This window comes from Salmo trutta, chromosome 14 (genome assembly GCF_901001165.1).
Source record: "Salmo trutta chromosome 14, fSalTru1.1, whole genome shotgun sequence".
In the NCBI taxonomy this organism is placed as follows: domain Eukaryota; kingdom Metazoa; phylum Chordata; class Actinopteri; order Salmoniformes; family Salmonidae; genus Salmo; species Salmo trutta.
The window spans coordinates 40399183-40421651 of record NC_042970.1 but is presented as its reverse complement, the minus strand read 5'-3'; the positions used below and the strand labels follow the sequence as shown (position 1 = coordinate 40421651).

Sequence of the window (22469 nt, the reverse complement as noted above, 5' to 3'; positions counted from 1 at the left end):
ATAGATAGGAGAAAACTGAGGATGGATCAGCAACATTGCCTAGTTCAATAAAGGTTACACTAAGAGTGTAACATTTCTGCACCCTCATTTTCTAATTCTTGTCTAACCATACCCAAACGGAGATGAAGTGAAAATAAAAATCTCGTTGATTTATCAAGACCAGTCCCCATGCCTGCCTCAGAGCAGCGCGAAACGGTGCTAAAATAGCTGTAGGCTTTTGCTTCTAACTTCAATATGCTCTTTAAATAAATAAGACCTACACCATTTTCAACAGAACATTACTCAACACTAGTGAGACTAATTTCGTCTATGGTAGGCCTTCAGTATATCAAAAAATATTGTTTTCAATGACGTGACTCTCCGCCAATAATTACATTTAGAGGATTGGAGGACTCTAAATGAAAATCTAAGGGACATTTTCCATTAGGATCTGTGAGAATATCTGAGAATATCTAAGGGGCTTTTATATAATTATAAATGAATTAATAATAATAATCGGTTTGTTAAAAAGTAACAATATTTTGGAGATTTCGTTTTCATTTAACCTAGAGTGAGCGAGAAAAAGGCAATTCTTGAACATGGGGTGAGACATTCTCACTAATTTGTAAATAAAGCCAGTTTGTTATTTAGAATAATTTATTTCTGGAGAAACCGAACTGATTATTTAGCAGACATCACTTGCTTATATTCAGTCAACACATATCTTAATAAGAATATCATGGAATATTTTTGTTTCTCCATGCTTATATATATATATATTTGGGTCCCTCTAAGTCCCGCGGTGTAAGCTCACAACTTTTAAAGGAGGAACCACTGTAGATGTGCTCGGGAGGACAATTCCGGGTGCGGGCTCCCTCTCTAGAGCATGGCGGATGTCCACATCTACATCCCAAACCACTGGACCTACGACTCGGGAGGATGGGATTATGGGTGCCCTCTGGACAGGAACCTCTCCCGAATCATAGATACGGGACAGGGCATCGGCCTTGATGTTCTTAGAACCTGGGCGATAGGTCAGCGTGAAGTCGAACCTGGTGAAGAATAGTGCCCATCTGGCTTGGCGTGGATTCAGTCTTCAGGAGCAGGAGAAGATGTGACAGCAACATTGTAGTTACTCCACAACACTAACCGAATTACACAGTGAAAAGAATAAAGTCTGTAAAAAATATTCCAAAACATGCATCCTGTTTGCAATAAGGCACTAAAGTAACACTCTAAAAAATGCTGCAAAGAAATCAAATCAAAATGTATTAGTCACATGCGCCGACTACAACAGGTGCACACCTTACAGTGAAATGCTTACTTACAAGCCCCTAACCAACAATGCAGTAAAAAAAATGTATAAATACAAATACGTATAAGAAATAAAAGTAACAAGTAATTGAAGAGCAGCAGCAAAATAACAATAGCAAGACTATATACAATGGGGTGCCGGTAGGGAGTCAATGTGCGGGTTAGTCGAGGTAATATGTACATGTAGTTATTAAAGTTATTAAGTGACTATGCATAGATGATAACAACAGAGAGTAGCAGCGGTGTAAAACGTGGGGGGGGGGTGCAAATAGTCTGGGTAGCCATTTGATTAGATGTTCAGGAGTCTTATGGTTTGGGGTAGAAGCTGTTTAGAAGCCTCTTGGACCTAGACTTGGTGCTCCGGTACCGCTTACCGTGAAGTAGCAGAGAGAACAGTCTATGAGTAGTGTGGCTGGAGTCTGACAATTTTTAGGGCCTTCCTCTGACACCTCCTGGTATAGAGATCCTGACCTGTTTAAAGGTCTTACTCACATCGGCTGCGGAGAGCATGATCACAGTCTTCCAGAACAGCTGGTGCTCTCATGCATGTTTCAGTGTTATTTGCCTTGAAACGAGCATAAAAATAGTTTAGCTTGTCTTTTAGGCTTGTGTCAATGGGCAGATCTCGGCTATGCTTCCCTTTGTAGTCTGTAATAGTTTGCAAGCCCTGCCACATCCAACGAGTGTCAGAGCCGGTGAAGTATAATTCGATCTTAGTCGTGTATTGATGCTTTGCCTGTTTGATTGTTTGTCGGAGGGCATAGGGGGACTTCTTATAAGCTTCCGGGTTAGAGTCCCGCTCCTTGAAAGCAGCAGCTCAACCCCTTAGCTCAGTGCGGATGTTGCCTGTAATTCATGGCTTCTGGTTGGGGGTTGTACGTACGGTCACTGTGGGGACTACGTCATCGATGCACTTATTGATGAAGCCAATGACTTATGTGGTGTACTCCTCAATGCTATCGAACATATTCCAGTCTGTGCTAGCAAAACAGTCCTGTAGCTTAGCATCTGGTTCATCAGACCACATTTGTATTGATTGAGTCACTGTTGCATCCTGCTTTATTTTTTGCTTGTAAGCAGGAATCAGGAGGATAGAATTATGGTCAGATTTGCCAAATGGAGGGTGAGGAAGAGATTTGTATGCATCTCTGTGTGTGGAGTAAAGGTGGTCCAGAGTTTTTTCCCCTCTGGTTGCACATTTAACATGCTGATAGAAATTTGGTAAGACGGATTTAAGTTTCCCTGCATTAAACTCCCCGGCCACTAGGAGCGTCACCTTAGAGTGAGTGTTTTCCTGTTTGCTTATGTCAGAAAACAGCTCATTCAGAGAGGTCTTAGTGCCAGCATCAGTCTGTGGTGGTATGTAGACAGCTACGAAAATAAAGATGAAAACACTCTAGATAGATAGTGTGGTCTACAGCTTATCATGAGATACTCTACCTCAGGCGAGCAAAACCTCAAGACTTCCTTAGATATTGTGCACCATCTGTCATTTACAAAAATACACAGTCCACCTCCCCTTGTCTTACCAGACGCCGCTGTTCTATCCTGCCGATACAGCGTATAACCAGCCAGCTATATGTTGATAATGTCGTCGTTCAGCCACGACTCCGTGAAGCATAAGATATAACAGTTTTGAATGTCCCGTTGGTAGGTTAATCTTCCGCGTAGGTCATCAATTTTATTTTCCAAAGATTGCACATTTGCTAGCAGAACGCAAGGCAGTGGGGGTTTATTCGATCGCCTACGAATTCTCAGAATGCAGTCCGACCTCCGGCCCCTTTTCCTCCGCCTCCTCTTCACACCAATGACGGGGATCTGGAACTGTTCCCGGGAAAGCAGTATGTCATTCACGTTGGGCTCGTTTGACTCATTAAAGGAAAATAATTATTCTCCAGTTCGTGGTGAGTAATCGCTGTTCTGTCTCAACGTTATTTTAGGTCATAAGAGATGGTAGCAGCAACATTATGTACAAAATAAGTAAAAAAATACGTTGCAAAAAACGCAATGAAACAAACAAAAAAAACACAATTGGTTAGGAACATGTAAAACGTCAGCCTTCTTCTACGGCGCCATCTTACGATCACTAACTATTCACTAATCAGCTCTGGGTGTGCGGTAGATTCTGCCTATTATCTACAATTTTTTGTTAGATCATGCTAATATTAGCGATTGAAATTGTTGCAAACATTTGCACCAACATCGATTATAGCACTGGCACATAAAATGACAAACTGAAGGCAAACAAGACGAAGCCATTTGACATGAAATGCATTCCATGAAGCATTCCTCTCATATCAAACAAAAGAGGGGACAACATTTGGAACTTTTTCAAATGTAATTGTATAACACATAATTCATTTGTTGACTGTTGTGTACAGTAAGATCCTACCATTTACCATACAGCAAATATCTGTGGCCTATAGTGTCCAGTAACCAGTGGCAGACTGGCCATCTTTATCCCAGTGGGCATGTCTAACTTGGGTTTTTTGCTCAAAATAATCACTATCTGGCTAATAATGGGGGACTTGAGAACAAAAATGGGCCTGTGTGGGGGCCTCAAGGAAAAAAATGTGTTGGTGTGTTTGAAATGCCAGGGCTAATTTATTGTCACAGTCCGCCATGCCCGTAGACCACTACAGTCTTACATTTTGCCATCATTCAAATGGACTGACTGCATGACAAGTGCTTGAAACTAGCGCGCTATTGCCACATACAGTACAACTACTTACTTTCAGTGGGACAAAAACAATCACCACTCACTCACCAAGGAACTAAGAACCACCTGCAGTAACATTACATGAACAGTTGGTGGTACTAACGCACTACAACTGTGACATGGATATGGTTGTTGTAAAGTCATATTGATTGAACGGCATACATTGATTATACTTTTGTAATAATAACAAGACGATTATTATGGTACCAGAGGTGTCACGCATCAAATTATTGGAGGGCCGTTGATGGCCAAATTCAATATATTTTAATTTAACAATATCTTACATTTTATTTTTTGATAATTTATCAGATGCTCTTCTCCAGAGCCACTTACAGTCAGTTCATTCAACTAAAGGTTGCTAGATATCACAGTATTTGTAAAAAACAGTCATTACAAAGTCAGTGCTAGTAGAAAAGACACCTGTCAGTACAAGAAAACAAGTACAACTGTAAGGTGATTGTTTTTGTTAGGGGGTAGGGGTTTTTAGGGGGATAACAGTGAAGGAGCCTAAATGGGTCTGTTTATAAGTAACTAACATCACCTTTATATCACAATTATAGATCACTTTTTGTGTGGTGACACAGTTTTGGGATCTCTAACCTTTTGCCAAAATCGTGAAATGGAGATAATTTATTAACATTTATTAACATAATTCTTAGTTTTGTCTTTTCAGAGCGCTGTGCCAAAGAGTAGGTCCACACAGGGTATGATATCTAAACGATATCATAACCGCCATTGATAAAAGACAGTGCTGTGCAGCCGTCTTCATCGACCTGGCCAAGGCTTTCGACTCTGTCAATCATCGTATTCTTATCGGCAGACTCAACAGCCTTGGTTTCTCTAATGACTGCCTCGCCTGGTTCACTAACTACTTCTCCGATAGAGTTCAGTGTGTCAAATCAAAGGGCCTGTTGTCCGGACCTCTGGCAGTCTCTATTGGGGTGCCACAGGGTTCAATTTTCAGGCCGACTCTTTTCTCTGTATATATCAATGATGTCGATCTTACTGCGGGTAATTCTTTGATCCACCTCTACGCAGACGACACCATTTTGTATACATCTGGCCCTTCTTTGGACACTGTGTTAACAAACCTCCAAACGAGCCTCGATGCCATACAACTCTCCTTCCATAGCCTCCAACTGCTCATAAATGCTAATAAAACGAAATGCATGCTCTTCAACCGATCACTGGCCGCACCCGCCCGCCTGATTAGCATCACTACTCTGGACGGTTCTGACTTAGAATATGTGGACAACTATAAATATCTACAGTTTACAGTCTGGCTAGACTGTAAACTCTCCTTCCAGACTCATATTAAGCATCTCCAATCCAATACTAAATCTAGAATCGGCATCCTATTTCGCAACAAAGCCTCCTTCACTCATGCTGCCAAACATACCGTCGTAAAACTGACTGTCCTACCGATCCTTGACTTCGGCGATGTCATTTACAAAATAGCCTCCAACACTCTACTCAGCAAACAGGACGCAGTCTATCACAGTGCCATCCATTTTGTCACCAAAGCCCCATATACTACCCACCACTGCGACCTGTATGCTCTCGTTGGCTGGTCCTCGCTGCATATTCGTCGCCAAACCCATTGGCTCCAGGTCATCTACATGTCTTTGCTAGGTAAAGCTCCGCCTTATCTCAGCTAACTGGTAACCATAGCTACACCCACCCGTAACACGCTCTCCAGCAGGTATATTTCACTGGTCATCCCCAAAGCCAACACCCCCTTTGGCCGCCTTTCCTTCCAGTTCTCTGCTGCCAATGACTGGAAAGAATTGCAAAAGTTGGAGACGTAAATCTCCCTCATTAAGCATCGGCTGTCAGAGGAGCTTACCGATCGCTGCAGCTGTACATAGCCCATCTGTAAATATCCCATCCAACCAACTACCTACCTCATCCCCATATTTGTTTTTGTTTTCTGCTCTTTTGCACACCAGCATTTCTACTTGCACATCTATCACTCCAGTGTCATTGCTAAATTGTAATTACTTCGTCACTATTGCCTATTTATAGCCTTACCTCCTTACTTCATTTGCACTCACTGTATACAGATTTTTCTATTGTGTTATTGACTGTGCGTTTGTTTATCCCATGTGTAACTCTGTGTTGTTGTTTTTGTCGCACTGCTTTGCTTTATTTTGGCCAGGTCACAGTTGTAAATGAGAACTTGTTCTCAATTGGCCTACCTGGTTAAATAAAGGTGAAATAAACAAAAATATATTTAAAAAAATAGGCAATTATTACACAAAATTAAATTAATAAAAATACAAGAAAAACATTGTGATGAACAAAGTTGAGAGGCGTTCAGAGGAAATGCTTGAAGAATGCTGCTCAGCTACAAAGCATGGAGAATGGTGAGCACTACAGATTTCATTAACTGCTTTGAGCTAGATGTTTTGGTAACACTTTATATTACAGTGCCCTCATTACAGTGGAATTATTCCTATAAGTACAGTGCGACAGTATTGTAATTACTCATTGTTATACTGTACTTACACTGTATTGTAAAATGCAACAGATTTTCTTGATGTGACTCTCACCTGAAAGTCACTGGATATTTTTACACTACTTTAACATAATTACATTATTATGTTATTTCTTAATAAATGGCTGGTGATTTATGTGCTGTAAAATATAGTGTTACCACTGTGGCCCTTAAAGAGGCCTTGACAGAATGCTTTTGTTACATCGTATTTCATTGGCTGAAGTTTTAGATTCCATCCACAGTCATTAGAAACCATCCATCCAACCAACCAAACAGACTGTAGTTGTTGGAGGGAAAAGCATAGGGGATAATGGCCACCACTCAGGTAACGAATAATGTACAAAAATTATCAGTGTGGCTTACATTTCCCATCAAGGCACTCTTGAAGAACGGATGAAGGTGATTCTTGATTTAAATACACAGAAGTTATTTGGATGACTGCTTACACAGTGTGAGAGGGAAATTAAACAAATGTATTGTTTTATATTCATAATCGCCACAAATATTTGAATGAGTGCATGTACAGTCAGCGTGAGAAGTCAAAGCATCTATGTCATGTTCTCAAAGCCTTGTTTTTGAGACTGACACTAATTGTGGAGACAACAAATGCACAGTTTTGTTGTGAAAACACTGACATTTACTGCCCTTCCCCTACTGAAATGTATGATTACAGAACCAGTCAAAAGTTTGGACACACCTAATCATTCAAGTGTTTTTCTTTATTTTCATTATTTTCTACATTGTAGAATAATAGTGAAAACATCAAAACTATGAAATAACACATATGGAATCGTATAGTAACCAAAGAATGTTAAACAAATCCAAATATATTTTATATTTGAGATTCTTCAAAGTAGCCACCCTTCGCCTTGATGACAGCTTTGCACAGTCTTCGCATTCTCTCAACCAGTTTCAGCTGGAATGCTTTTCCAACAGTCTTGAAGGAGTTCCCACATATGCTGAGCACTTGTTGGCTGCTTTTCCTTCACTCCGCGGTCCAACTCATCCCAAACCATCTCAATTGGGTTGAGGTCGGATGATTGTGGATGCCAGGTCATCACCCTCCTTCTTGGTCAAATAGCCCTTACACAGCCTGGAGGTGTGTTGGGTCATTGTCCTTTTGAAAAACAAATGATAGTCCCGAGCAAACCAGATGGGATGGCGTATCGCTGCAGAATGCTGTGGTAGCCATGCTGGTTAAGTGTGCCTTGAATACTAAATAAATCACTGACATTGTCACCAGCAAAGCACCCCCACACCATCACACCTCCTCCATGCTTCACGGTGGGAACCACACATGCGGAGATCATCCATTCACCTTCTCTGCATCTCACAAAGACACGGCAGTTGGAACCAAAATCTCAAAATTGGACTCGGTCTAATGTCCATTTTTCGTGTTTCTTGGCCCAAGCAAGTCTCTTCTTATTATTGGTGTCCATTAGTAGTGGTTTCTTTGCAGCAATTTGACCATGAAGGCCTGATTCACGCAGTTTCCTCAGAACAGTTGATGTTGAGATGTGTCTATTACTTGAACTTTTTGAAGCGTTTATTTGGGCTGCTATTTCGGAGGATGGTAACTCTAGTGAACTTATCCGCTGCAGCAGAGGTAACTCTGGGGCTTCCTTTCCTGTCCCGGTCCTCAAGAGAGCCAGTTTCATCATAGCGCTGGTTTTTGTAACTGTACTTGAAGAAACTTTAAAAGTTCTTGACATTTTCAGGATTGATTGACCTTCATGTCTTAAAGTAATGACGGACTGTCATTTCTCTTTGCTTATTTGAGCTGTTCTTGACATAATATGAACTTGGTCTTTTACCAAATAGGGCTATCTTTTGTGTACCAACCCTACCTTGTCACAACACAACTGATCGGCTAAAACGCATTAAGAATTAAAAAGATTCCACAAATTTACTTTTAACAAGGCACACCTGTTAATTGAAATACATTCCATGTGACTACCTCATGAAGCTGTTTGAGAGAATGACAAGAGACTAATATCTCCCTCACTAGCTTTAAGCACCAGCTGTCAGAGCAGCTCACAGATCACTGCACCTGTACATAGCCCATCTGTAATAAGCCCATCCAACTACCTCATCCCCATACTATATTTATTTATTTATCTTGCTCCTTTGCACCCCAGTATCTCTACTTGCACATTCATCTTCTGCACATCTATCACTCCAGTATTTAATTGGTATATTGTAATTACTTTGCCACCATGGCCTATTTATTGCCTTACCTCCCTTATCTTACCTCATTTACACATACTGTATATAGACTTATTCTACTGTATTGTTGACTGTATGTTTGTTTATTCCATGTGTAACTCTGTGTTGTTGTATGTGTCGAACTGCTTTGCTTTATCTTGGCCAGGTCGCAGTTGTAAATGAAAACTTGTTCTCAACAAGCCTACCTGGTTAAATAAAGGTGAAATAATTTTTTTTTTAAAGATTGCAAAGCTTTCATCAAGGCAAAGGGTGGCTACTTTGAAGAATCTCAAATCTAAAATATATTTTGATATATTTAACTCTTTTTTGCTTACTACACGATTCCATGTGTTATTTCATACTTTTAATGTATTATTCTAAAATGTAGAAAATAAAGAAAAACCCTTGAATGAGTAGGTGTGTCCAAACTTTTGACTGGTACTGTAGGTTCTCTGCATTACCACTAGACATTCAGAATAGTTTATAGTAAAATATAATAGCAGCAATTATTGATCATGCTGATATGTTGAAATACTACACCATGTACAGCATATTTTAGAAAGTTGAAATCAGTGGACTTTGATATGGGGTAATAAAAAAATATGAATAAATAAACGCAACATAAAACAAACAAGATGCACAGATTTAACACTGGAACAGAAACAATAACGCCTGGGGAAGGAACCAAAGGGAGTGACATGTATAGGGAAGGTAATCAGGGAGGTGATGGAGTCCAGGTGAGTCTGATGACGCACAGGTGCGCGTAACGATGGTGACAGGTGTGCGCCATAACGAGCAGCCTGGTGATCAAGAGGTCCGAGAGGGAGCACACATGATAGATAGACATTTGGGTGACAACTGAATCAAGAATCAGACATTGTTTTACCATTGGAATTTGGTTGTGCTTTTAGATGGCTGAAACTAGCTTTTGGCTGTCTTTTTACGTGAGTGAATATAGGTTGAAATCGCATTGATCAATGTCTCAACCGAATATTACCCAGTTATCAACGTTGAAATGGCATGGTGTCCCCAGTGAGTAGCCACATCCACCAACCTCTAATATAAGCATTTTCTTATCAGAAAACAAATGTTAGTCAATGTCCCTCAATAGAACAATTCAAATATCATGAGTTTTTCCTAGACAGGATGCAAGTTGATTTAGATTTTTGGTTAGACAGTGCTAAAATGGCACCTAAAATGACAAACTGTTGGCAAACAAGACAAATCCATTTGACATGAAATGCATTCCATGAAGCATTGCTCTCATATCAAACAAAAGAGGGCACAACATTTAGAACTTTTTCAAATGTAATTGTTTAATATATAATTAATTTGTTGACTGTTGTGTACAGTAAGATCCTACCATTTACTATACAGCAAATATCTGTGGCCTGTAGTGTCCAGTAGCCAGGGGCGGACTGGCCATCTTGGATTTTTTGCTCAAAATAATCACTATCTGGCTAATAATGGGGGCCTCAAGGGAAAAAATGGGTTGGTGTTTGAAATGCCAGCGCAGATTTCTGGTCACAGTCCGCCCCTGCCGGTAACCCACTACAGTCTTACATTTTGCCATTATTCAAATAGGACTGACTGCATGACAAGTGCTTGAGACTAGTGCGCTATTGCCACCTACAGTACAACTAGATTCACACTATCGTTCAAAAGTTTGGGGTCACTTAGAAATGTCCTTGTTTTTGAAAGAAAAGCTATTTTTTTCCATTAAAATAACATCAAATTGATCAGAAATACATTGTAGACTTTGTTAATGTTGTAAATGACTAAGTACATTAGAGTGTCTAGTTTGAGAAACAGACACCTCACAAGTCCTCAACTGTCAGCATCATTAAATAGTACCCGCAAAACACCAGTCTCAACATCAACAGTGAAGAGGTGACTCCGGGATGCTGGCCTTCTAGGCAGAGTTCCTCTGTCCAGTGTCTGTGTTCTTTTGCCCATCTTAATCTTTCTTTTTATTGGCCAGTCTGAGATATGGCTTTTTCTTTGCAACCCTGCCTAGAAGGCCAACATCCCGGAGTTGTCTCTTCACTGTTGACCTTGAGACTGGTGTTTTGCGGGTACTAAACAAGGACATTTCAAATTGACCCCAAACTTTTATACGGTTGTGTAGGTAACTTAATTTCTTTCAGTGGGACAAAAACAATCACCACTCACCAAGGAACTCAGAACCACCTGTAGTAACATTACATGAACAGTGGGTGGCATTAACACACTATAACTGTTACATGGATGTGGTGAAGTCCTATTGATTGAACTACAGTTATTTATTTTTTAAACTTTATTTAACTAGGCAAGTCATTTAAGAACAAATTCTTAACCACTTGGCTACCTGCTGCCCCATGCATTGATTTTACTTTTGTAATAACAATAAGAGGATTATTAGGGTACCAGTGGTGTCACGCACCAAATTATTGAATTTAGCAGACGCTCTGAACCAGAGCCACTTACAGTCAGTTCATTAAACTATAGGTTGCTAGATATCACAGTATTTGTAAAAACTAGTCATTACAAAGTCAGTGTTAGTAGAAAAGACACCTGTCAGTACAAGAAAACAAGTACAACTGTAAGGTGATTGTTTCTTTGTTAGGGGGTAGGGTTTTTAGGGGGATAACAGTGAAGGAGCCTAAATGGGTCTGTTTATTAGTAACTAACATCACCTTTACATCACAGTCTTACATAACGTTTTGTGTGGTGACACAGTTTAGTGTTCTGTATTCTTTGGCCAAAATCGTGAAATGGAAATAATTTATTAACATTTAGAATAAAGGAGCATCTTTCTCAGTTTTGTCTTTTCAGAGCGCTCTGCCTTACAGTAGGTCCACATAGGCAAATATAGCACAACAATCAAATCATAAAAATACAAGAAAAACGTTGTGATGAATGAAGTTAAGAGGCGTTCAGGGGAAATTCTTGAAGAATGCTGCTCAGCTACAAAGCATGGAGAATGGTGAGCACTACAGATTTCATTAACTGCTTTTAGCTAGATGTTTTGGTAACACTTTATAATACAGTGCCCTCATTACAGTGGAATTATTCATATAAGTACAGTGCGACAGTATTGTAATTACTCATTGTTATACTGTACTTACACTGTATTGTAAAATGCAACAGATTTTCTTGACGTGACCCTCACCTGAAAGTCACTGGATGTGTTTACACTACTTTAACATAATTACTGTGTCATTAACATGTTATTTCTTAGTAAATGGCTGGTCATTTATGTGCTGTAAAATATAGTGTTCCCACTGTGGCCCTTAACTTCTATGGGCTACGTGGGACGCTAGCGTCAGCCAGTGAAAACACAGCCAGTGAAATATCAGGGCGGCAAATTCAAAAACAACAAAATGTCATAATTCAACTTTCTCAAACATACAACTACTTTACACCATTTTAAAGATACACTTCTCCTTGATGTAACCACATTGTCCGATTTCAAAAAGGCTTTACAGCGAAAGCAAAACATTAGATTATGTTAGGAGAGTACATAGACAAAAATAATCACACAGCCATTTTCCAAGCAAGGACATGTGTCAATAAAACCCAAAACACAGCTAAATGAAGCACTAACCTTTGACGATCTTCATCAGATGACACTCCTAGGACATTATGTTACAAAATACATGTATGTTTTGTTCGATAAAGTTCATATTTATATCCAAAAACAGCATTTTACATTGGCGCGTGATGTTCAGAAAATGTATTCCCACCAAAACATCTGGTGAATGTGCACATCAATTTACAAAAATACTCATCATAAACGTTGACAAAATATATAACAATTATTTAAAGAATTATAGATGGACTACCCTTGGATGCAACCGCTGTGTCAGATTTTAAAGTAGCTTTACGGAGAAAGCACATTTTTCAAAATTCTGAGTACATAGCTCAGTCATCACGGTGAGCTATTCAGACACCCGCCAAGTTCGGGGCAACCTAAACTCAAAATTAGTATTAGAAATATTCTCTTACCTTTGCTGATCTTCATCAGAATGCACTCCCAGGACTGCTACTTCCACAAGAAATGTTGTTTTTGTTCGAAATAATCCATATTTATGTACAAATACCTCTGTTTTGTTCACGCGTACAGATCACGTATCCAAAGGCATAACGCGCGAGCACGGAACGAGAGACGAAAAGTCTAAATGTTCCATTACCGTATTTAGAAGCATGTCAAACGCTGTTTAAAATCAATCTTTATGGTATTTTTAACGTAAAATTGCAATAATATTCCAACCGGACAATAGCATATTCATTCAAGAAGAAAAAGAAGGAATGGCGTGCTCGCGTGACCGCGCATATCCAATCCCTTTGTTGCCAGGCAGACCACTCAGAAACTGAGCTCCTATTATCTGCCCAGTGACAGGAAAATGCTCAAACCACTTTCTGAAGGCTTTAGACAGCCAATGGAAGCCTTAGGAAGTGCAACGTCACCCCACAGACACTGTAGCTTCCATAGAGAATCAAAAGAAGAACTACAATTCTCAGACTTCCCACTTCCTGCTTGGATTTCTCTCAGGTTTTTGCCTGCCATATGAGTTCTGTTACACTCACAGACGCCATTCAAACAGTTTTAGAAACTTCAGAGTGTTTTCTATCCAAATCTACTAGCAATTGTTGATCATGCTGATATGTTGAAATACTACATCATGTACAGCATATTTTAGACTGTTGAAATCAGTAGACTTTGGTATGACGTAATAAAAAATATATATCTGTCAAACTAGATGCAACATTATCACTCTCCATTACATTTCAAAAGTTTTGAAAGTAATGTACATTAGATGTATTATGCCCCCTTTTCCTATTCATTTAAGTGTTCGAGTTCTGTCACTCCTCTCCTCTATCCATTGTAAAGTTATAATGCAGAGAGTTCATTTGTTCACATTCCACACATCCATGTCCCTACAGCATTCAAAAGAAGCCCGCCTGCTGCTGCCGCTTTCACAGAGCAAATCCCCTCCTCTTCCCCGCAATGAAGGAGCCAGTGTTACCTCGACTCAATAGCTCCGCCTCACACACACAGGCTCATGAACACACAAACACTCCAAACTATCCACATGGGTTCACTCATGGTTAGTTCTGGGAAGGGCATTTGACAGGGAGAAACACAGGGTCTAGGTTTGCTTCCAATGAAAGGGACCAGAACAAGTCTTCTTTAATGGAGAAGTAGACTACTACAACAGACTTCAGAACTACAACTTCATTCTTAAGGTACTCTCTCTCTCGCGCGTTCTAGTCTCTTCCGTTTCTATCAGGAAACCTTTTATTTAGACTGTTTATCACTGTTTGTATTTGAAATCTAGCAGACTTGGCAGGCGGGGGCTGTGATAACACCTAGACATCTCTCTAGTTGTATAGAGAGACAGAGACAGACATGAGGCTTCAGGCAGTGGTACGGTAGCTCTCTCTTTCTCTTTCTCTCACTGTCTCTCTCGCTCTCTCTCTCCCTCTCTGTCTGCAGTCAGTAGCACTTGTTGCAGGCGCTGAATGTAGGCCATAGGTTACAGACTGGAGGCTCAGCAGTGCCAGTGAGAGCAGCAGTGTCTTCCTGTTCTGTGTAACTATACAGCCATGTCTAATAAACGTAGAAGTCCTCTTATCACATTCTTTCGATTTGAAAGAAGAATTACTGGTTGTTAAGGTAGATATTATTTTCATAATTCAAGCTGCAAACCTTAAGAGAAAAAAAGAAACACTACAGTATGCTAAAATATTAAACAGAGACGACTCAGACATGAACAATGAACATAGAAAATACAATGTATTTATAAAGCCCTTTTTACATCAGCAGATGTACAGAAACCCTGCCAAAAACCCCAAACAGCAAGCAATGCAGATGTAGAAGCACGGTGGCTAGGAAAAACTCCCTAGAAAGGCATGAACCTAGGAAGAAAGCTAGAGAGGAACCAGGCTCTGAGGGGAGGCTTTTCTGGCTGTGCAGGGTGGAGATTACAAGAGTAGATAGCCATTGAGGCCAGAGCGTTCTTCAAGATGTTCAAGCATTCATAGATGACCAGCAGGGTCAAATAATAATCACAGTGGTTGTAGAGGATGCAACAGGTCATAACTAAATGTCAGTTGGTTTTTCATAGCCAAGCATTCAGAGTTCGAGACAGCAGTTGCGGTAGAGAGAGAGAGAGAGAAAGAGAGAGAGAGAGAGAGAGAGAGAGAGAGAGAGCAGAGGGGAGAAGGAAAGAGAGGGTCGAAAACAGCAGGTCCGGGACACGGTATCACATCCGGTAAACAGGTCAGGGTTCCATAGCCACAGACAAAACAGCAGAAACTGGATCAACAGCATGACCAGGTGGACTGGGGACGAGGACAGCAAGGAGTCATCAGGTCAAGCGAAGACTGGGGGTTAGCTACCCAATAATCCCCTCCATGTAGCCTAACTCTCACAATCACACACACACACACACATATAATCAAACATGTTTTTTTCATGTATACTGAGTATATCATGTACAATTATAATGAATATGCTTTGTTTAACTGATTAAACTAACTTTTTTTGTACTTATATTTGTGGTGCGGTTTTCATATACAGTGCCTTAGGAAAGTATTCAGACCCCATGACTTTTTCCACATTTTGTTAGTTTACAGCCTCATTCTAAAAGCGATTAAATAGTTTTTTCCCCTCATCAATCTACACACAATACCCCATAATGAGAAAGCAAAAACAGGTTTTTAGACATGTTTGTTAATTTATTAAAAATAAAAACAACTGAAATATCACACTTACAAAAGAATTCAGACCCTTTACTCAGTACTTTGTGGAAGCAACTTTGGCAGCCATTACAGCCTTGAGTATTATTGGGTATGACGCTACAGGCTTGGCACACCTGTTGGCTACATTCTTCTCTGCAGATCCTCACAAGCTCTGTCAGGTTGGATGGGGAGCATTGCTGCACAGATACTGCACGCTGTCTGTGTGGGTGGATGTGTGGGTGGATGCTGTGACGTGTAGGAACTTAAAACTTTCCACTGTCCCATCCATGTGGATAGGGGGGTGCTCCCTCTGCTGTTTCCTGAAGTCCACGATCATCTCCTTTGTTTTGTGGACATTGAGTGTGAGGTTATTTTCCTGACACCACACTCTGAGGGCCCTCACCTCCTCCCTGTAGGCCGTCTTGTCGTTGTTTGTAATCAAGCTTACCACTGTAGTGTCGTCTGCAAACTTGATGATTGAGTTGGATGCGTGCATGGCCACACAGTCATGGGTTAACAGGGAGTACAGGAGAGGGCTGAGAATGCACCCTTGTGGGGCCCCAGTGTTGAGGATCAGCGGAGTGGAGATGTTGTTTCCTACCCTCACCACCTGGGGGTGGCCCGTTAGAAAGTCCAGGACCCAGTTGCACAGGGCGGGGTCAAGACCCAGGGTCTCGAGCTTAATGACAAGTTTGGGGGGTACTATGGTGTTAAATGCTGAGCTGTAGTCGATGAACAGCATTCTTACATAGGTATTCCTCTTGTCCAGATGGGTTAGGGCAGTGTGCAGTGTGATTGCGATTGCGTCGTCTGTGGACCTATTGGGGCGGTAAACAAATTGGAGTGGGTCTAGGGTGTCAAGTAGGGTGGAGGTTATATGATCCTTGACTAGTCTCTCAAAGCACTTCATGATGACGGAAGTGAGTGCTACGGGGCGATAGTCGTTTAGCTCAGTTACCTTAACTTTCTTGGGAACAGGAACAATGGTGGCCCTCTTGAAGCATGTGGGAACAGCAGACTGGGATAGGGATTGATTGAATATGTCCAGCTGGTCTGCGCATGCTCTGAGGACGCGGCTTGGGATGCCGTCTTAACCGGCAGCCTTGCGAGGGATACAACGTTTAAATGTTTTACTCACGTTGGCTGCGGTGAAGGAGAGCCCGCAGGTTTTGGTAGCGGGCCGTGTCGGTGGCACTGTATTGTCCTCAAAGCAAGCAAAGAAGTTGTTTAGTTTGTCTGGGAGCAAGACATCGGGGTCCGCAACGGGGCTGGTTTTCTTTTTGTAGTCCGTGATTGACTGTAGACCCTGCCACATACCTCTCGTGTCTGAGACGTTGAATTGTGACGCTACTTTGTCTCTATACTGATGCTTAGCTTGTTTGATTGCCTTGCGGAGGGAATAGCTACAGTTGTGGCCAAAAGTTTTGAGAATGACACAAATATACATTTTCACGAAGTCTGCTGCCTCAGTTTGTATGATGGCAGTTTGCATATACTCCAGAATGTTATGAAGAGTGATCAGAGGAATTGCAATCAATTGAAAAGTCCCTCTTTGCCATGCAAATGAACTGAATCCCCAAAAAACATTTCCACTGCATTTCAGCCTTGCCACAAAAGGACCAGCTGACATCATGTCAGTGATTATCTCGTTAACACGTGTGTGAGTGTTGATGAGGACAAGGCTGGAGATCACTCTGTCATGCTGATTGAGTTTGAATAACAGACTGGAAGCTTCAAAAGGAGGGTGGTGCTTGGAATCATTGTTCTTCCTCTGTCAACCATGGTTACCTGCAAGGAAACATGTGACGTCATCATTGCTTTGCACAAAAAGGGCTTCACAAGCAAGGATATTGCTGCCAGTAAGATTGCACCTAAATTAGCCATTTATTGGATCATCAAGAACTTCAAGGAGAGCGGTTCAATTGTTGTGAAGAAGGCTTCAGGGCACCCAAGAAAGTCCAGCAAGCGCCAGGACTGTCTCCTAAAATTGATTGAGCTGCGGGATCGGAGCACCACCAGTACAGAGCTTGCTCAGTAATGGCAGCAGGCAGGTGTGAGTGCATCTGCACGCACAGTGAGGCAAAGACTTTTGGAGGATGGCCTGGTATCAAGAAGGGCAGCAAAAAAGCCACTTCTCTCCAGAAAAAACATCCTCCAAAAGGTACAGGGATTGGACTGCTGAGGACTGGGGTAAAGTCATTTTCTCTGATGAATCCCCTTTCCGATTGTTTGGGGCATCCGGAAAAAAGCTTGTCCGGAGAAGACAAGGTGAGCGCTACCATCAGTCAGCGCTACCAACAGTAAAGCATCCTGAGACCATTCATGTGTGGGGTTGCTTCTCAGCCAAGGGAGTGGGCTCGCTCACAATTTTGCCTAAGAACAAAGCCATGAATAAAAAATGGTACCATCACATCCTCCGAGAGCAACTTCTCCCAACCATCCAGGAACAGTTTGGTGACGAACAATGCCTTTTCCAGCATGATGGAGCACCTTGCCATAAGGAAAAAGTGATAACTAAGTGGCTCGGGGAACAAAACATCGATATTTTGGGTCCATGGCCAGGAAACTCCCCAGACCTTAATCCCATTGAGAACTTGTGATCAATCCTCAAGAGGCAGGTGGACAAACAAAAACCCACAAATTCTGACAAACTCCAAGCATGGATTATGCAAGAATGGGCTGCCATCAGTCAGGATGTGGCCCAGAAGGTAATTGACAGCATGCTAGGGCGGATTGCAGAGGTCTTGAAAAAGAAGGGTCAACCCTGCAAATATTGACTCTTTGCATCAACTTCATGTAATTGTCAATAAAAGCCTTTGACACTCCTGAAATGCTTGTAATTATACTTCAGTATTCCATAGTAACATCTGACAAAAATATCTAAAGACACTGAAGCAGCAAACTTAGTGGAAATTAATATTTGTGTCATTCTCAAAACTTTTGGCCACGACTGTACACTGTTTGTATTCGGTCATGTTTCCGGCCGCCTTGCCCTGATCTTGCACTTGTGCTTCTATAACTGTATAAGTACAGGGTGTTCATTTTCAGAAATCACCATAATGGTAGTAGCAGCAGCAGCACATATTTTCCATTGTATGTGTCCTACTCCCACAGGGATACTAGGCAAGGGCACAAAGGCAACATTGATTACAGGATTACACTAGTCCCACCAAGCTGTGCTGATCCCCTCCTACTCTAATGCAACAAGACTGGTACAACAGTGTGGAATTTTAACATTCATACACATTGCCAAGCATTGAGATGCTGCCCTGGCTCCTCACAATACCAGATTCAATTGGAATCTCACCTCTTTGTGTGGCCAATGCCAAAAGGTCTGCTGGTATTGACTATTCCCAGATAATTTGGCTTCACCCGATACTCAGGCTACTTCTAGAATAGACCATAGTATGGAACAGTGTATTGGAACCGTGACTTTTCTCAGGATCATTAAAGAATAAAAATGTATGTGTCTTCATACTGTCACGTGTAGCTCAGTTGGTAGAGCATGGCGCTTGCAATGCCAGGGTTAAGGGGTCAATTAACCAGTACAAAAAAGTATTCACTTACTATTGTAAGTTGCTTTGGACAAGAGTGTCTGCTAACTTACAGAAACTGTTAAAATAATACACGGAACACAATACAGTAGTTGATTCCACTGTTATAAGTCAACATTGCTGTATTTTACCATCAGAACAGCACTTTTTTCACCTTTATTTAACCAGGTAGGCTAGTTGAGAACAAGTTCTCATTTACAACTGTGACCTGGCCAAGATAAAGCACAGCAGTTCGACACATACAACAACACAAAGTTACACATGGAATAAACAAACATAGTCAAAAATACAGTAGAAAAAAGAGTGCAAATGAGGTAAGATAAGGGAGGTAAGGCAATAAATAGGCCATGGTGATGAAGTAATTACAATATAGCAATTAGACACTGGAATGGTAGATGTGCAGAAGATTAATGTGCAAGTAGAGATACTGGGGTGCAAAGGAGCAAGATAAATAAATAAATAAATACAGTATGGGGATGGGGTAGTTGGATGGGCTGTTTACAGATGGGCTATGTACAGGTGCAGTGATCTGTGAGCTGCTCTGACAGCTGGTGCTTAAAGCCAGTGAGGGAGATATGGGTCTCCAGCTTAAGTGATTTGTGCAGTTCGTTCCAGTCATTGGCAGCAGAGAACTGGAAGGAAAGGTGGCCAAAGGAGGAATTGGCTTTGGGGGTGACCAGTGAGATATACCTGCTGGAGCGTGTGCTACGGATGGGTGCTGCTATGGTGACCAGTGAGCTGAGATAAGGCGGGGCTTTACCTAGCAGAGACTTGTAGATGACATGGAGCCAGTGGGTTTGGCGACGAGTATGAAGCGATGGCCAGCCAATGAGAGCAAACAGGTCGCAGTGGTGGGTAATATATGGGGCTTTGGTGACAAAACGGATGGCACTGTGATAAACTGCATCCAATTTGTTGAGTAGAGTGTTGGAGGCTATTTTATAGATGACATCGCCGAAGTCGAGGATTGATAGGATGGTCAGTTTTTACGAGGGTATGTTTGGCAGCATGAGTGAAGGATGCTTTGTTGTGAAATAGGAAGCCAATTCTAGATTTAATTTTGGATTGGAGATGCTTAATGTGAGTCTGGAAGGAGAGTTTACAATCTAGCCAGACACCTATGTATTTGTTGTTGTCCACATATTCTAAGTCAGAACCGTCCAGAGTAGTGATGCTGGACGGGCGGGCAGTGATCGGTTGAAGATCATGCACAGGCCACAGAAGGAGAGTTGTATGGCATTGAAGCTCGTCTGCAGGTTAGTTAACACAGTGTCCAAAGAAGGGCCAGAAGTATGCAGAATGGTGTCGTCTGTGTAGAGGTGGATCAGAGAATCACCAGCAGCAAGAGCGACATCATTGATGTATACAGAGAAGAGAGTCGGCCCGAGAATTGAACCCTGTGGCACCCCCATAGACACTGCAAGAGGTCCGGACAACAGGCCCTCCGATTTGACACACTGAACTCTATCAGAGAAGTAGTTGGTGAACCATGCGAGGCAATAATTTGAGAAACCAAGGCTGTTGATTCTGCCAATAAGAATGTGGTAATTGACAGAGTCGAAAGCCTTGGCCAGGTCGATGAAGACGGCTGCACAGTAATGTCTCGATGGTGGTTATGATATCGTTTAGGACCTTGAGCGTGGCTGAGGTGCACCCATGACCAGCTCTGAAACCAGATTGCATAGTGGAGAAGGTACGGTGGGATTCGAAATGGTCGGTATTCTGTTTGTTGACTTGGCTTTCGAAGACCTTAGAAAGGTAGGGTAGGATAGATATAGGTCTGTAGCAATTTGGGTCTAGAGTGTCTCCCCCTTTGAAGAGGGGGATGACCGTGGCAGCAGCAACAGTGCCCTGCTAATTTCCTTTCAAAGGAGGGGGTTTTATGCACATCCAAAGTAATAACAGTAGCTGGACAAAAGGAAGATCCAATTTATTGAATAATAGGGGCTCATGTTTTGCTGCACTGGACCTTCCCTTTTTCCCCCTTTTTTCTTGACAGGTCATATGAAGCTGTTCATATGTACATTCATATTTTAGCAAACGCTCTTATCCATCACAACTTACAGGAGCAATTTGGGTTAAGTGCCTTGCTCAAGGGCACATCAGCAAATTTTACACCTGGTCTGCTGGGGGATTCAAACCAGAGACATTTCACTTACTGGCCCAACACTCTTAACCGCTAGTCTATCCAATCAATCAATCAATCAAATGTATTTACATCAGCAGATGTCACAAAGTGCTATACAGAAACCCTGCCTAAAACCCCAAACAGCAAGCAATGCAGATATATCCAAAGCATGGAAGAAAGGGGCTCATGTTTTGCTGTACTGGAACTTCCCCTTTTCCCTCAATTTTATTTTTCTTGACAGGTCATATGTAGCTGGTCATATGTACCGTAGCTGTTCATATGAAGCTGTTGATATGTAGCTAGTCATATGTAGCTGGTCATATGTAGCTAGTCATATGTAGCTGTTCATATGTAGCTAGTCATATGTAGCTGTTCATATGTAGCTAGTCATATGTAGCTGGTCATATGTACCATAGCTGTTCATATGTAGCTGTTCATATGTAGCTAGTCATATGTAGCTGTTCATATGTAGCTAGTCATATGTAGCTGTTCATATGTAGCTGGTCATATGTAGCATTCATATCTATCTGGTCATATGTAGCTGGTCATATGTAGCGTTCATATCTAGCTGGTCATATGTAGCTGTTCATATGTAGCTGTTCATATGTAGCTGGTCATATATAGTTGGTCTCATGTAGCAGGTCATATGTAGCTGTTAGCTGTGCGCCCTTATACTGTCTTCATAGCACACAGACTATGGTAGATAAATGTGTTCTCCACATAAAACCAACTTTGTCTTTGTCTTCCTCAGTGTTATGGAGAAGCATAATGATCCCAATTTGAGGTTCAATAAGCTTTCCCAGCAGGAGATGGGTCTGGTCCAGCCTGTCCCTGTGCCAAGCACCCAGATTAGGGGACAGTGGTCCAGCAAGCTGGAGTTTCTCCTGGCTGTGGCCGGACAGATCATAGGCTTGGGGAATGTATGGAGGTTCCCATATCTGTGCTACAAAAATGGAGGAGGTGAGCCTCACATCACATCTTTACATGGTCATACAATTAAACACACATTAAATGTATGGCAAGGTGAGCCTTTGTCTTTTACATTATCAATGCAAAAGAGCTAGTCACTTCATTTAACTTCATTGTGGTGGAGACAGTACAGAGTTGTTCTTTTCATATCTTAGTCTAATATTGAAATCACACAATTACAAGATGGTAATGGAATAATCATTAAGAGATGTGTAATCATGGCCTGATATAAACATATCAGTGGTTGCTATAATATTATAGGGATATTTACACACTAGGGCTAGATGTTATCTGGCGGCACAATCATAAAAACAACAGTGCGTGCCTGGGTGCACAAAAGAAACCAAAACCTTCTAGGTGCTTCCAGAATCTCTATAC

General features: G+C 41.5%; 1 protein-coding gene across 3 annotated transcripts in view; it reads left to right on the top strand.

Moving 5' to 3' along the window:
- The first annotated feature begins 6275 nt into the window (after positions 1 to 6275).
- The window catches only part of LOC115208080 (sodium- and chloride-dependent GABA transporter 2), a 28069-nt gene continuing 11875 nt past the window's right edge, over positions 6276 to 22469 (top strand). The window contains exons 1-2 of one of the 3 annotated variants that reach the window (XM_029775852.1): positions 6276 to 6378; positions 21874 to 22082. In XM_029775852.1, coding sequence (XP_029631712.1) covers positions 6308 to 6378; positions 21874 to 22082 — 280 coding nt within the window. In that variant the 5' untranslated portion in view covers positions 6276 to 6307. Of the gene's footprint in view, positions 6379 to 13766; positions 13944 to 21873; positions 22083 to 22469 lie in introns of those variants that run through there. The other 2 variants (XM_029775853.1, XM_029775854.1) reach the window with 2 other exon arrangements.